This window comes from Papilio polytes, unplaced genomic scaffold (assembly GCF_000836215.1).
Source record: "Papilio polytes unplaced genomic scaffold, Ppol_1.0 DF824102.1, whole genome shotgun sequence".
Classification (NCBI taxonomy): Eukaryota; Metazoa; Arthropoda; class Insecta; order Lepidoptera; family Papilionidae; genus Papilio; species Papilio polytes.
The window spans coordinates 3,025,249-3,040,856 of NW_013525102.1; the positions used below are offsets into that span (position 1 = coordinate 3,025,249).

The window sequence follows — 15,608 nt, forward strand, 5'->3', positions numbered from 1 at the left end:
AAAAAAAATAAAAAAAAAAATAAATATACCGACGAATTGAATACCTCCTTCTTTTGGGAAGTCGGTCAAAAATATGGATCGAAGTATAGAAACTATTATTTGTTTATTACAACTTCGTAACTATAATCAAAGATACAATCACTTTCACATCACTTATAAATATAATACCAATTTATTGGCTATCGCTAATGCTGTAGTGTAAAAGGTAATAAAAACTATATTCCGCTGTTAAAATTTATCTATTGACTATCTGGTCAATATCAGGAATATCAAGTGGCTATAAAGACAGGCAGAGAACATTTCTATTCATAATACATTTTTATGAGTACAAAAATATGTTAACTATAGTAAAAATTGCTGAGTCATAAGACTGAGGGAACATCTGTTTCTTGATTGTCCGCTTGCACTGATCAACTAAGAAGCTGACTGAAAACCAAATGAAGGAAAACCTTTTAAAAATGAAAATGTTACCATACTACTTTATGTGAATTTTAACCCACGAACAAACAACTATACTGGATATACAGTTAAAGGATTCAGAAGTTTCTCTACTTACTGTCATAATGCACAATGGTATCACGTACAGCAATACAAAGTTGACCATATCGAATATCTCAGAGTTATACTTCATGCGATGCTGTATGCAAATGGTCTCCGTGTGTCCGTCGCCCAGATTGTTCGTTATCGTCTCCACCCAAATGAATTTAGGCGCGCTATATGCCGCACTAGTTATCCATACACCTAGTATCACCAGCTGCAAACATCACGTAACACTTTAACACAGAAAAAGTTAGAGTTTAGATTTTTTTGGAGTTTCTATTGATTTTGTTAGACTCCCCTTAGTTTTGAATAGGTGAGGTAGTTAGGCAAATTTTTGTTATAAAAGAATTTTCCTTGTCCTGAATATGAGAAGCCCGAATTTGATGCTGCTGAAAGTTACCTAATTATACGCCTCTTAAATGGTTGTTACTGTGGAAACTTTTACGATAGGCTGAATACTATTACTGTAATAGGCGTTAATTGCTAACAATACTAAAAGGCTTTTATATCCCAAGTTATTGTAACTTCGGGAGTGCTTCAAAGATCGCAATTGCTTCAATTGTTCTTTATTATACTTATTTACGATCTTGATATGAAGCAGTATACGCTGTACTTATTTATGTACTTTCACTAAACCAATTAATAGATGTTTTGGTATATTTTCGAAGAATTAAAATATTTGTAGACATGCTTTACTATAAAAAATGACATACGGTTAAAGATTGTTATGGTAGTTGTGATATTTGTTTTGGAATGTTGGAAATTAATTGCCAATCTATACTTCTATACTAATAAACGCGTAAACACACACTACTTTGTGGCGAAGGATGTCAGCAATCACAGCAAATTTTTGAATAATTCTTTCTTCAATTAACAGCCCTGTACTTACTACATACTTTAGGATATATATTTTCACGCTTTTAAACTTAGGGGATGAAAGGAAGCAATATTGCCGTGGTTTGTCATTATGTCATGTCATGATATTTGCAATTGATAATTTGACAAATGTAAACAATAAAATATAATTTTCATCATATTATGCGGATAAAGCCGCACGGGAACAGCTAGTTAAGAATATAATGTTTACCATCATTATATCAAGATTTGGAATATTTACCAAGATCAAATAACCTTAATTAATTTCATAATATTCTGCGCTCTAATTAATTTTAAAAGCAAAATCTGCGTCGTAATTGTTAAGGAAAATATTTACATGTGAATTAATTTTAAAATCTTACCCTTAATCTAGTAGACGTGAGAATTTGCTTGCATGTAATTGGATGAATTATAGCGAAATATCTCTCGGTGCAGATCACGACCAGGATGAATATAGATGCGGTGTAACTGAGGGAGTGCACGAACTGGTACATCTTGCATAAAAAATCACCGAAAACCCAACTAAAAAAATTAAAACTCATTAAATTTCTAACAATTCAGTTTTAACGGATTCTTCAAAATTGGGATTTACAATTGAAAAAATATTAGTAAGACAAGGAGTCTACGTGTAGCAAAATCCAAACTAAGAAGTACTCATTAAAATAACTTATACTATTGAAATTTTAATACAAACTTACCTCGGTATTAAGTAAATAGTCAAATTTTGAAATACGCAGAAAACCCCCACGCACAGATCTGCTACAGCGAGATTCGCCAAGAAGAAGTTTGTTATTGACCTCAAACGTCTTGACAAAGTAACAACCAGAATAACAAGTAGGTTGCCTGCAAATGAAATCTTATTCAACAATTTATATCAAAAACTCCTTGTGGTTTCATTCAATTTCCTTATATTATTAACATAAGAAAACATTTACGCTTTTTTGGAAGAGGGCTCTAATGTTTGGTTTTAATTTTTAAATCCTTAAAAACAAAGTAAACCGCTTAACAAAGTAAAGGTTTCAAAGTCAATCTTAAAGGGAAACATAGCAGGCTTATGTAACGAATAAATTACTTAAAAAGCATTAAATCCAAAAAAAACTTTGCTTATTAAAATTTAAATATTGAAGTTAATTTCATAACAAAAATTACTGTTTTAACAAAAGTCATATTAATTACTTACCGAAGAAACAGCAGCAAAACACAATCGTATACAAAGTAATGAATATAGCCCTAACATCAGTTCTATCGAAGATATATTCATCTTCAATAAAAGCATCTTCATCTTCATTTAATGTTGAATTTTGGAATTCCTCATTAAGGCTGAAGTCCTTCGTCGAGTTTTCAATCGGCCAGGCATTGACCACCCTCGAAGTTACGAAGTTCATACTATTCATAGTGTGTGCTTTAATAGTTCATTTGTTTTATTATCTCCTCCATCTCCTGCAAATAATATATGTAGTTCAAACTAAATGTTAAAAACCTAAATTACCCATTTATACGCAGAAAAAAGATCCAGGTCCTGTTGTGTTATTTTTAATGGCACTTTGTTAATTGACGTGAATAGTATTTTTAATTATTGTTTACTAAGCGCGAGCATTCAAATGCGAAATATATTTTTCGTGATTTTTGTTTTTACATAAATTAGTTCGAAACATTATTAATATCCTACGTTTCCTAGATCGTCATCATCAAAATATTTTTTGGCAATCATGTTTTAATTAAGAAAAGTTCAAACAAACACATAAATCGGTAGTTCGTTAAAGCTACGTTAAGAGAGTATACGAGTTCGTTTATAGGTTAGCCACTTCTCTAATTGTCATTTTGGTCGACAAATCGAAAATGGAGTGTCCTTGATACATACATTATGTTTTTTATTGATTTACATTTTCGCTTCCCCTAAAAGTGATTGGCTTGTAATATAACGATAGCTGTATTTTATCTGATATCTACACTCAGATAGAGCATATGAATTGAGAGACAATTAAATACGTGATAGTAAATTGTAGATATGTTTGAGGCTTGCGTCATAACCACGTCATTCAGGTGTAACAAAACAATCCGTTTAAAATTGACACGACGCGACGGTATCGAACCCATTTTATCCCCTAGCTTACAATACTATGCCCTCCGGTGCATTCGTAGTCTAAGGGTAGGTTGTAAGTTGTGTCGCTGGATAGGACCCGAACCGGTTTATACGGCACAATTTCTATTACCATGGAGGTACGCACACTACTTGATTTTTAGTTGTGTAACTAAACAGTTAAATTGGCTGCGAAACAATAGAGAATCCATCGTTGAACTATTGATGTCACGTTTGTTTATTAATAATCTGGAAGCTGCTTTAAATTCGGGCATTATTTCTATCACGGTGAACATATAACTACTAGCAACCTACAATGCACCGTTGCGCAATGCGATATTATAAAAATAGAGTAGAATATCGCTACGATTAAAAATATACGTTTTTTTTATGAAACTAAGTTGACTGTTAGACATTGCTATCTACCTACCTCCTAGTGCGAGTTTATCAAAGAGTAAATGTTCAGTGGAGTTCACACTGGGCACAATTATTAATTGTGTTATGACATGTATAATAGTAGCTTGTATTCAGTTATTAATTCATAAACAGGAAACAAACTAATCAATATATTTATTGATGATTGAGGATTATAAAAAAAAAATTATAGTCTGAAACAATGTTTAAATCTTAAATTAAACAACTAGAAGTTTCTAAAAGCTAATAAACAACGATTACATGATCATGTTTAATTTAAAAATCTAAAACGTTAAAATAATAAGGCATTCATGTTTCTGCATCGGACCTATTACTAGACAATAGACCGCAATGAATGTCTGTTCCGTAATAAAACAATGAACTGTCCTACATCAAGTAACATCTGTCATGCAAAGTACGTATTCCATTCAGTAGAAAATAACTTTACTTGGCAATTACACTGAACATAATATAAGTACTTTAACGCTACACTTATGATTGCCTGTTTTCTGTGACAAAAGTATAATAACTGAGTAGTTTCTCTAATTATGAGTTTGAACTAAACATCGTGCACACTCATACAAGACTGGTAGCAATAAAATAAACTCGAGAAAAACGTGGGCCGTTTTAAATGCTTATGTATTTGCCACAAAATAATTTATCTATCATCAAATACTTTGATGAAAGTTTGAAGAATAACCGCATTCTTTACAAATACCAGATCAATATAAATTAAAGTTCGCGGTTAATAGTTACCTATTCCCATATTTTTTCGGTTGCGCGATAAATTCTTACATCATGTTCAAGGTAAAATGTCCTATTTTATACTAGGATTTAAATTTATATTTAATTCTTAGATTTCGCCCGCGACTCCGTCCGCTTGGAATTAAAAAAAAAACAAAAGTGAATAATAGAAATAGCCTGTGTGTTCTTCCAGACTATCCTCTACATCTATGCCAAACTTAATCAAAATCCGTTAAGCCGTTTAGGCTACAAACTCTAACAAACATCCATCCATCCATCCATCTAAACTTTCGCATTAATAATATTAGTAAGATTAAGAAAAATAAGATTTTACAACAATTAAAAATGTATGTGAGATTTTGACGCAGGTAAATATACTAAAATGTTATAGAACATGTGGTTCAAATCTTCCATTCCAAAAGTTATAGATAGATAGATAGTAGAGTAAACGTGCTGCTTGAAATTGTTATAGTAGTGCACAGTTCACATGTGACACGACAAAATGAAATTGTATTTGAGACATACAACATGGTGGTAATAAGAATTCTTTGACGAGATTAAATTCTTTTATAAGCTAGATTTTACATAGAAAAGGAATGCATTGAAATGGTTATTGAGGAAATCGAACATACCTACGGGAACATCTATTACTGCTTCTTGTACTTTTACTGTGTAGGATTATGTGTTTTTGTTACTAACTATGACAATTCATTACGATCTCCTGATCTCTAAGCAGTACTCGCGGTAGTGTACGCGACCGCCTAAAGTACCGGATATAAAGGAGCAGCACAAGCGCATAAAGATGCACATTTTATCATTTGTATTGCAGTTAGAAGTTGGCATAGAAATCTCGCTCAGGGCACCGGTAACATTAAACGGATCGGCTTCAATAGGTGCCATTCGCTTTTAGGTATTATTCCCGTCTATAAAGCCAGCACAATTTAGTGGTTTATTATAATTAATTTGAACTTGCGATTTATCGAAATATATTGCAACTTAACTAACTTGCATACGATTCATAATCAATTAATTAGCACATCTCTAAGTGACATCTAATCGATTAAAATATAGATTTGAACTAATCAATAGCACCGCCCTTTACCTTAATTTCACATAGAAAATATAATAGTTACGTGTTTGTGGTATATAAATTTCGATAAGCTTAAATAATTTCTTTCTTGCCTCATATATTACTTTGCGAAGGAATTGCTCATAAAACTAATTCCAAATGTCTCCAGTATTTCTTAAGGAACTGAAAAGTAAGACCGCTTTTATTTTTATTACAATTATTTCTCTTCGTGAATTCTTTCTGAATTCTAACTACTTTCTATTTCTGAAAAAATATAAGTTGTAAAATAATGCAACTGTTATTTAAAAAGAAAATTTTAGTTTTAATACAATAAATACTCATTTGTTTCTATTAACGTCCACGTAGTTCCCAGGAGACTCCGAGTCATTTCATACGAATAATCATAATTATTTGTATGTTTGCTTTTAAAATACGGGTTGGGTTAAGTGATTACTATAATCAAATTAATATGTTTGATTTTTTTTTTTATTACATAAGGTGGCAAACGAGCAACCGGCCACCTGAATCAGTCAAAATGGCGAAGCGACCGCTGCCCATAGACATCCGCAATTGCTGTTGCCTACCCTTATCCGACGGAGGAGAAGACGCACATAAAGAGGACACTTCCCCTTCCCGTCCTCTCCTTATAAGAAAAGGGTGGTAAAGAGAAAGAGACTTAAATTAGGCCCCCGGCACCACACTCATCAGACGAAACACGGAATTGCTTCCATTTCACGCCTGTTTTCTGTGCGGTCGTGGTATTACACAGGGCGTGCTGGGCCCATTCGTGCTAAGATGTTAAAGCGGGCACTGTCTCTGTAAAACTGAATTATTACAGTGACCTGTAAGATATTGGACAAGAAAAGAGCTATGAAAAACTTTAATTAATTCGTAAAGTAAAACGTCTCATGGCAACTTTTAGCTAATAAAAATACTAGTTATACAACTCGACAGTTTCTCCTTACGAAAATATTATATTAAGGCGAAAAAAATGTTCTTTAATGGAAGCTTGTATTAAAAATAGTCGAATCGTGTCAAGAACCTTTGTTAGATACTTAAATTTGTTGCGTCTTTTCTTTCTCTTTGACTCCTAAAGCTAAGAGTAATAGCAACTTAGCAACTAATATCCATTATCTATTGTATCTTTCAATTAAAGTTATATTAAACCTGACATATACTTCTAGAGATAAGCGCTTCAAACTCTCTGCCTTTATTTCATCAGTCTAAATACTTGCTGACATGAACTCTCTAAATGTGAAAGAATTTTTAAAAACGCACCAGTGAACAAAACTCCCAACTATAATATTAAAATAGTAAAGATCACGGATTAGATATAACTTTTATTCCGTATTAGGAATCCAAAGAACATATTTCATTTGGGATGCCTGCGATACTCAGTTACTGCTCTTCTCGTTTCTCTCACTCTTGATTTATTGACGGCATTAAACTTTTGATTGCTTTCTTGTTGCTTTCAATTTATCCGAAATGTTTTAAGCAGCAATATTTCAGAAGGATATTTGCTTTAATGTGATATTAAAGTTTACAAATGTCAAAATAACCGTTACCATAATAACCATAATAACCTTGCTTCCATAATGTTGGCAGCTTGTAGTTTATGGTCCCTTTCCCACATTAAGGTTTTTTCCAATTTATTTAGTAGCTTGAAAATGTATAGCCTAAAGCGTGTCGTGAGGATTTTTTATAATATTCAAAATTATGTTGTAATTGCTGATATCCTACGCCACTAGGTAGTGTATGTTTACGCTTTATTATATTCGTATATGTAGGTAGAAAATAATAAAACAATGGTAATTAAGATAATGATATACAGAATCCGAAAGTCCAAACAATTGTCGTTTTTAATGTGGAATACCGCGAAAATCCCTGACTGTACGTAAATTTATGTAGGTGTGAAAAAAACGAGATGATTATCTGCAATTGATGGATGTGTTAAAATATGTGTAAACATAAAAACAGTTAATTCTCAAACACATGAACATTATTTATAAAACGTCTAATTACATTAAACAGCTTTTCGTTACCGGAACAATATTTCAACGTAATATTTAGAAGAAGCTAACATCCGGTTGATGGAACTCATCGAGCGAGTCTATTAAAAAAAAGAACATCCACACGTTGCATTACACAACGACTTTGAACGAAAATAAAACTATAATTTCAGATATTTTCCTTACGCCGCCCAACGTCCGAAACTCGAGAATACTGAATGCTAAACAAACTAAAACAAATTCCTCAACAATTCTAACTCACACCGACTATAACGCCTGAAATAGAATTCGCTTAAGAAAAGGTTATGTTAAAACGTTTAATATTATAATAATAATCTTCTTAAGCTCAAAAGTTTTGTTTAGCATAACAAAATTGTTATTACGCGCTTCAACTTTAAAGTAATAGTTTAGCGTAATGCTAAGTTACTTAATTTATACTTCTATCATACTTAACACAGAACTTTATGAATTTTAATTTTACATAATCAAGTAAAGAGAATTATCACATTTACTCTATTTACGGTTTTTATTTATGAATTCATGTGCCTTTATGAATTTATTTATATTATCAAGCTTTAGGGAGAATAAACATTTTCACAAGATTGCAAAAATATCAACCAATCTTGACAACAAAACTTTTTGCGATAGTCTTTGTAGTTGTAGCATCAAAGAGATTCTCTACTACTTGAATACGATCACGAAACGTAGGCCTATTATAAAAAAGATAAAGCAGACTGAAAAAAAAGAACGTTCCGCAATCATTAAACGTTTAACCATTGACGAGCGTACAGCGAATAATCACCCAGATGAAAAACAAACCGATTTAATGGATAACGAAAATAACTCGGCGCCTAAAATGTACAAACCATTAATTTGTAATGTACACTGGTTCAGTCGCATGAAGATAATCTGTGAACGAACGCAGCGCCCCTCCCCTCGCACCGCCAACGCCCGCACCGCGCCGGCCGTCATCCGATCCTCATATACATTATTCTAATGATATTTTATTACAAATGCTCCAGATCCGTTGCCAAGTGAAAAGGAAATGAATGTCTCGGAGGAGTCCTATTTACATAATAAGTATAATCTGTCCCTTTCACTCTCATTACAGTGTTAATACACTTGTTATTATTTCATTCATACAGAAGTAAGAATAATTTCTCTTAAGTCACATCACAATCCTATAAGAAACTACGAATATACACACACAAACCGGAACAATGAAGCAAAAGATTGTTTTTTACGAAATGCTAGAATTACCATTTATAGGAACACTAAATTTCAACCGTGACTCCGTCCGCGTGGAATTAAAACAAAAAACAAAAGTTAGTAGCCAGACTATTCTCTACATCTGTACCAAATTTCATCGAGATTAGTTCAGCCGTTTAGGCAACAAACTCTAACAAACATCCATCCATCTAAACTTTCGCATTTATAAATATATATAATATTAGTAAGATTTTTTAAACAAGGTTATTTAACGTGACTACGACTACTCTACGCTTACGCTACGTAAAAACACGGGACCGGTTTGGTAAGTGATAAATCAGTAGATCAACTAATACAATGGAAAATAAACCATTCAGAAAATTAACAAGTGTAATTTTAGAAATGTCTTATTTTCAAATAATAAAATAGCATGATTTAAGAACTATAGGTTTAGACTTATGTATTATCGTTTCTAATTAAAGAAAAACGGATGTTTTACTTCAGTTTACAATGCTCATCGCTGGCGTAATTGCTTTTTATTGTTTTCAGCGTTGATAGGTATAAGCTACTGATGTCTGACATTCACAACTGATGTATTACTACGAGCAGAAAATTAGGTTACTGTGTGCGACAATCTTACTATTATTATAAATGCGAAAGTTTTGATGGATGGATGTTTGTTAGAGTTTGTAGCTTAAACGGGTTAATGGATCTTCATAAAATTGAATATTCCCAACCGTCACCCCGCTCTGTGGAGACAGATTAGAATAAAAAGTTTTATCCGTCCCACCTTTTGCGACCATCCATCTGTCACCTTATTGGTGATAGTGTGACTAAAAATAATATTTTCAGTAGTTACAGTGCGAGGTATTTGAGCATATTTTATTTTTTTATGTGAATACGTCAAAACGAATTCACGTCTCGGTCATCACCAGATGTCAAATGATTGCTACCGACTGAAAATAGTATTTACGTCATATCCATTAGATGAAGCACGGAGGTACCTGTCCACATTCATAGATACATGTTACTTTTACTTTTTTCTCAATGTGATGAATGAAATATCGAATGTCAGAGAAATTTGAAAAACGAAAATCTGTTGTTCCAACCCTGTGTAATAATACCTAATGATTGACCACCAGACTTAAGCAAATACATTTAATAACCAACTGTCTTTGAATGTAAAAGATGACGCACAAAATTGTTCTAAAACTCCACATAACCAAAGCATCAAGACTTTTTAGCGTCAATTACAACAGAAGAAATAAGTATAAACTAGGCACGAGCGCCGGATGTCCGCGTTCTCGTCCCGTCAAAATCACGACACCAAGCACTTGGCATTCGGACAAATGTACCATTAACACGCAGATGGTCTGTGTATAGTTACTGATGTGCTGCACAGGATGTTGACCGAACAATAATCTGCTTATCCATTGGCCTACATACGAAGATCAATACTAAGATATTCAAATTTCTAACAATAATTTGAATAACAATTTAAAATAGCTTAGACTTCCTACATTGAATAAAACAAAATCTTATTTAAGTTACAGGTTGAGATAACAGTGGTAGTGCCCGCTTTAACATCTTAGCACGAATGGGACGGCACGCTCGGTGTAATACCACGACCACACAGAAGACAGGCGTGAAATGGGAGCAATTCCGTGTTTCGTCTGATGAGTGTGGTGCCGGAGGCCTAATTTAAGTCCCTTTCTCTTTACCACCCTTTTCTTATAAGGAGAGGTTGGGAAGAGGAAGTGGATTTGACGGTGGAGGAGATGCCTAGGAAGGGGAAATATCCTCTATATGTGCGTCTCCTCCTCCGTCGTATAAGGGTAGGCAACGCATCTGCAATTGCGGATGTCTATGGGCAGCGGTCGCTTCGCCATTTTGGCGGTTTCAGGTGGTCGCTTGCTCGTTTGCCACCTTGTTATATAAAAAAAAAGATGTTATAGATTTAGAATTGTACTCCCAATTAAGATACACTACATCACTATATTATTAGCAATGATTTATTGAATCGGTTATTTGACACTGTTCATTGATAGTTATTAAATGAATATCAAGCTAATTAAACAACAATATAAGTAAAACTCTAAATAACACAAACTAACAATAGATTATGTTTGTGGTTAATAGAGGCGTAAGTGAAACTTCGAAATTTCTCCCAGACCTCGTAAATAGAGCAATTTATAGGCAGCTGTTTGCTCAGACTGGGTTCGGCGGATACCGTTTTTCCTTGTAATAGCTACATAGGTTGTTTTTTTCTATAAACAGTGATATAACAAGAGCAATACTCATTAGTTCATGTTTCATAAACTGTTTAGAACTATGAAAAGAACGGTTCAGAACTCTGCGATAAACCTTGAACTTTCGTGAACTTCTCGGAAAAGTAATGGAAAAGCTTACACATATGAACATAGAAGGATTGAACTGCAAAAGTGAAAATGTCACATTGAAAACAGTTTTGTTATGTTACAATATATTGAATTTTTGTAACTTTAAAATTTAGATTTATCATTTTTACAATTTTTCTCAGTCCATTTAACATGTTGATAAAATAAAATTTTAAAAATACAAAATACATATGTTGTAAGTACAAGTGTTTGCCCTAATTAAATTCCTTAACTTATTTATAATCCGTAAACAATTCAAAAGATATCGACGCATCGCACAAATAGAACAATTTGCTAAAATCAAACATAAACCGAACAAATGAATGGGCGTGCAAAACAAATAATCAAAAAATATAGGAACTATTCCAATGATGTTTATGAACAACGAAACGCAGGCGGCCGGGGAAATATTGTTGCTATTTTTGATGTCTCATACATTGCCAGATCAAAATTTTGAGATATAAATTCCATTGAGCGATAAGAAATAAAAATTATTACAAATTTAAATCCGCTGCGGTTCAAAATCACGTGTTTCCTTTGTAATGTAAACTACATTGTTATAATGATGGAACCCGCGTGCTGGCCTAATGACATGATATTCACGTTACAACGTGGAGCGAAGCAAAGTAATAGTTATGTTAATTAAAATGTAACAAAGTGAAATAAACAAATGTCCTACGACATGTTTGACTGAAAGATCAAACAAATTTAGAATTAGCCAATTTAGTTTTAGTCATATTTTAATTATTGTCAACAACAACTGTTATGTTTTATGCATATGCTTCGATAACTTGGATACCGTTCATAAAAAGACTAGATAATGCCACAAATCAAATTAATCTTGCTTAATACGCATAAAACGATGAAGACAAGTTTTATTACGAACACTTCAGTTGCAGCGATAATTGCATATCATTTATATGTCGTATGGTTAATCAGGTGTTACACGTGCATTTATTTTGCATTTATATTGACGGAAGTCACAACGAATGTCACAAGTCAATCTTGAACTTCACCTCGTGGTATATATTAATTACTTTACGACTATATTGTGGTAAAAAAGAAGAAAAAAAACACTGTTAATTATGACTTACATATCAAAAGGCATGATGTGTCATAGAAAAAAATCAGCAGAATAGATGACGTCAATACAAGAACAATTTAATTAACATTCTTTGCAATATTGAGTACTAGATTTCGCCCGCGACTCCGTCCGCATGTAATTGAGAAGACCAAAATTGAGTCTATATGTTCATCCAGTCTATCCTCTACGTGTATGCCAAATTTCATCGAAATCCGTCTAGCCGTTTAGGCTGCAAACTCTAACAAACATCCATGCATCTAAACTTTCGCATTTATAATATTAGTAACATTAGCTAAGCTGAATTATGAAGAGGATGGAGTCGTAAAATCTCTATATATTTATTTCTTATGGCTGTTTAATGTAAATACAATGAATAAATAAAATTTTTCATTTCTGTTACATTTATTTATAAATCCAACTGTTTCGACTACACGAGCCTCGAAGGGATTCCTAGGGCCATTGTTTTAATGGAATATTACCGCTACAACAATACTGTGAAAAAATTATATTTTTCTTCAATAGCAGTAATTATGCAAATAATTCAAAGTACCAAGTTCTACATTTAGCAAAGAATGCGAAAAGTGTAATATTTAAGTCTCATTTCTACTCACTAATTTTATATTCTCTCATATTAGCAAAACATAATAATATATTATTTTCCCCCAACATACTTTTTCCTCAGGGACTTGGGGATCAGGTGTATTTTTAATTCTTTAAAATAGTTCAAGTCCTAAATTTGCATCAAAAAATCTTATATCGATAATACATATCACATCTTAAATATCACCAATTCAAAGCCTAATTTAGAGTAATTAACTTAAAAAAACACAATAAAATCAATCATTTTGAATAGAATAAATTTAAACAGTTAAAACAATAACAACTCAAATTACAATAAAAATAAAAAAAAAAACAATAAAATTGAAATGTAAATTTCATTATAACAATACATTAAAAAGTTAAATACGTACAGTTAAAATAAGATAAATGACTACACCCTCAATTATTATATAATATTTTAAACAAATTAAAAAAATGTTTAGTTTAATTCCTTAAATAATTTTAAATAAGCGCAAATTATATTTACATACGTTTGTATCGAACATACGGCGAGTTCGGAGGTTGGCAATTACATTATAATGGTGTTATTTCCAAGAAACAATCAGGTTATAAGATTAATTCTGTTTGTTACTATAATGTATAAGACACTTTGTTTTACATTTGCGCTGTAATTATTAAAATTAAATTCACAAGTCTCGGATTGCAATTAGGTAAAATGCTTTTGTGGTGTAAGTAATTAACAATTGTAAATGTTTGTCGTTTTTGAACAAAGTCTTTTTAATTATTTTTTAACAGTAGTCTGCTCACATACGTTTTAGCTGAGGGACTCGAGCCTACCCGAAATTAGGAGTCATTAGTTAAGCTTTATCGAAAATGCTGGCTCATTGCGAATTGGTTGACTACACGCATCATTTATTCTTAGATATGTAGGTTTTCTCGCAATATTGTCCTTTACCGTAAGTATGTCGGATAAATTACTTGTAAAATTCAATGTGGAAAACCTCATTGGTACAGTTGCGATAATCCGCAGTGTTCCATTTCAGGTAAAATTGCCTTATTCGTTAGTACAAGACAATCACCGACTCTTCCTACAAGTAACTAATTAGATAGCAGTGAGTGGTGCAAACGGAGGGATAATAATAAAAATAAAGCCGTGTATCTCGACTTTTTTCATACAGACAAATTTATAAGCTGCGTAATATTGATTTCTGTTCCGCGCCTCGGTTCAAAACGTTAAAAAAGTGTTTTTAAGGTGGGACACCGCCAGTTTCACTGATGGTACATGCTAGGGATTGAACCCAGGACTTGTCTAGACAAGTCTGTTACATCAATCAGGTCTGTCACTAGTAACAGACCTAGGATGATAATGAGGATGGACAGACCCAGGCGAACCCAGATTACAATCCAACCTTTGCACATTGCGCCACCGACAAATTATTATGTTTACCTAAAAACAACATGAAGTACTCTATAGATCAAAATAAGAAAATAACTGTATAGTCGCTGAAGTTTATTTGCTTTCAATTAAAAATCTTTTTAAGAAAAGCTACGGAAATTTCCGTACTCGTTATTTCAGTATTTTATTGTCAAATAAATACAAATAATCAATTTTATTAATGTTTTACCCTCTACACTTCATTATTTTGCAATATACTTCAATTTACTCTTAATTGTCGATTAATTAAATTGTTTTAAGATAAGTATCATGAAGAATCAATTAATAAGAGAAACAATCGAGAACTTTTCAAACTTAATAAATGTTTTATTAATTGTGTATGAGCGGGAAAATATTGTATTCAGTCAATCGGCTTACAAAACTCTTTGTATGTCTAAAATGGTCTATACTAGGTATATTTTTAGGAATTAATCACATTTTAAATTCAAAACATGTCTAATAATCGTTTATCTACGTTAATCTTTTTCAATATATTATTGAAATGAAATTTTCTTGATATAAACATATAAATAAACCGTAATATTAAATATGTTTTCCTGAAAATCAAATAAAATATATTTGAGTTATTTTAGTGATAAAAAATCACACTTGTCACAGGTTCAATGAAGCATTAAATATTTTTTTATGGGATTGGCAGGAAAGTCTGTTAACATTAAAGTTATAGCAAGGCGATGACAACCCACGCTTTCCGACGAAACGTCGCAATATAGTTGCACTAAGAATAATTACGTTATAAAAAAAACTTTAGGCATGGCCGAATATAACTGTATCATTTGTTTACTAAATACAATTTTAGTATATTCGTGAATGTATTCTAAAAGCAGGTGCACCTTTGACTAAACTATCGTACAACGGTTGTGCGATTGTCGATTGTTTCGCAACCAGTTCAACCATTTAGTTGCACGATTAAAAGTCGAATAGTGTGCGCACCTCCATATAAGATCATAGGAATCCAAGTGAGACTACACAGTTGTGCGATAGTTTAGTTTTAGCTGTGCGGATGCTCTAAACATCGAAGACAATAAAAAAAATGGTTTACGTTTGTCCTCTATGCGTTCCTAAACCAATAGACAGATTTTGATGAAATTTTGGGAAAGTATTCTTAGGACGCCCGAGAGAGTTTGTACTCTAAACAATCTTTTTACTTGTCAATACTAAAGCGAATCTACT

General features: G+C 32.5%; 1 protein-coding gene across 1 annotated transcript in view; it reads right to left on the bottom strand.

Annotated features, from left to right (window-relative positions):
- LOC106099449 (allatostatin-A receptor-like) overlaps positions 1-2,810 on the bottom strand; it is a 5,517-nt gene extending 2,707 nt beyond the window's left edge. The window contains exons 1-4 of the mRNA XM_013278008.1: positions 2,597-2,810; positions 2,115-2,259; positions 1,779-1,938; positions 557-754 (exon numbers count right to left, since the gene is read on the bottom strand). Of these exons, the coding sequence (XP_013133462.1) occupies positions 557-754; positions 1,779-1,938; positions 2,115-2,259; positions 2,597-2,810 (717 nt within the window). The remainder of the gene's footprint in view (positions 1-556; positions 755-1,778; positions 1,939-2,114; positions 2,260-2,596) is intronic.
- Between the last annotated feature and the right edge of the window lie 12,798 nt (positions 2,811-15,608).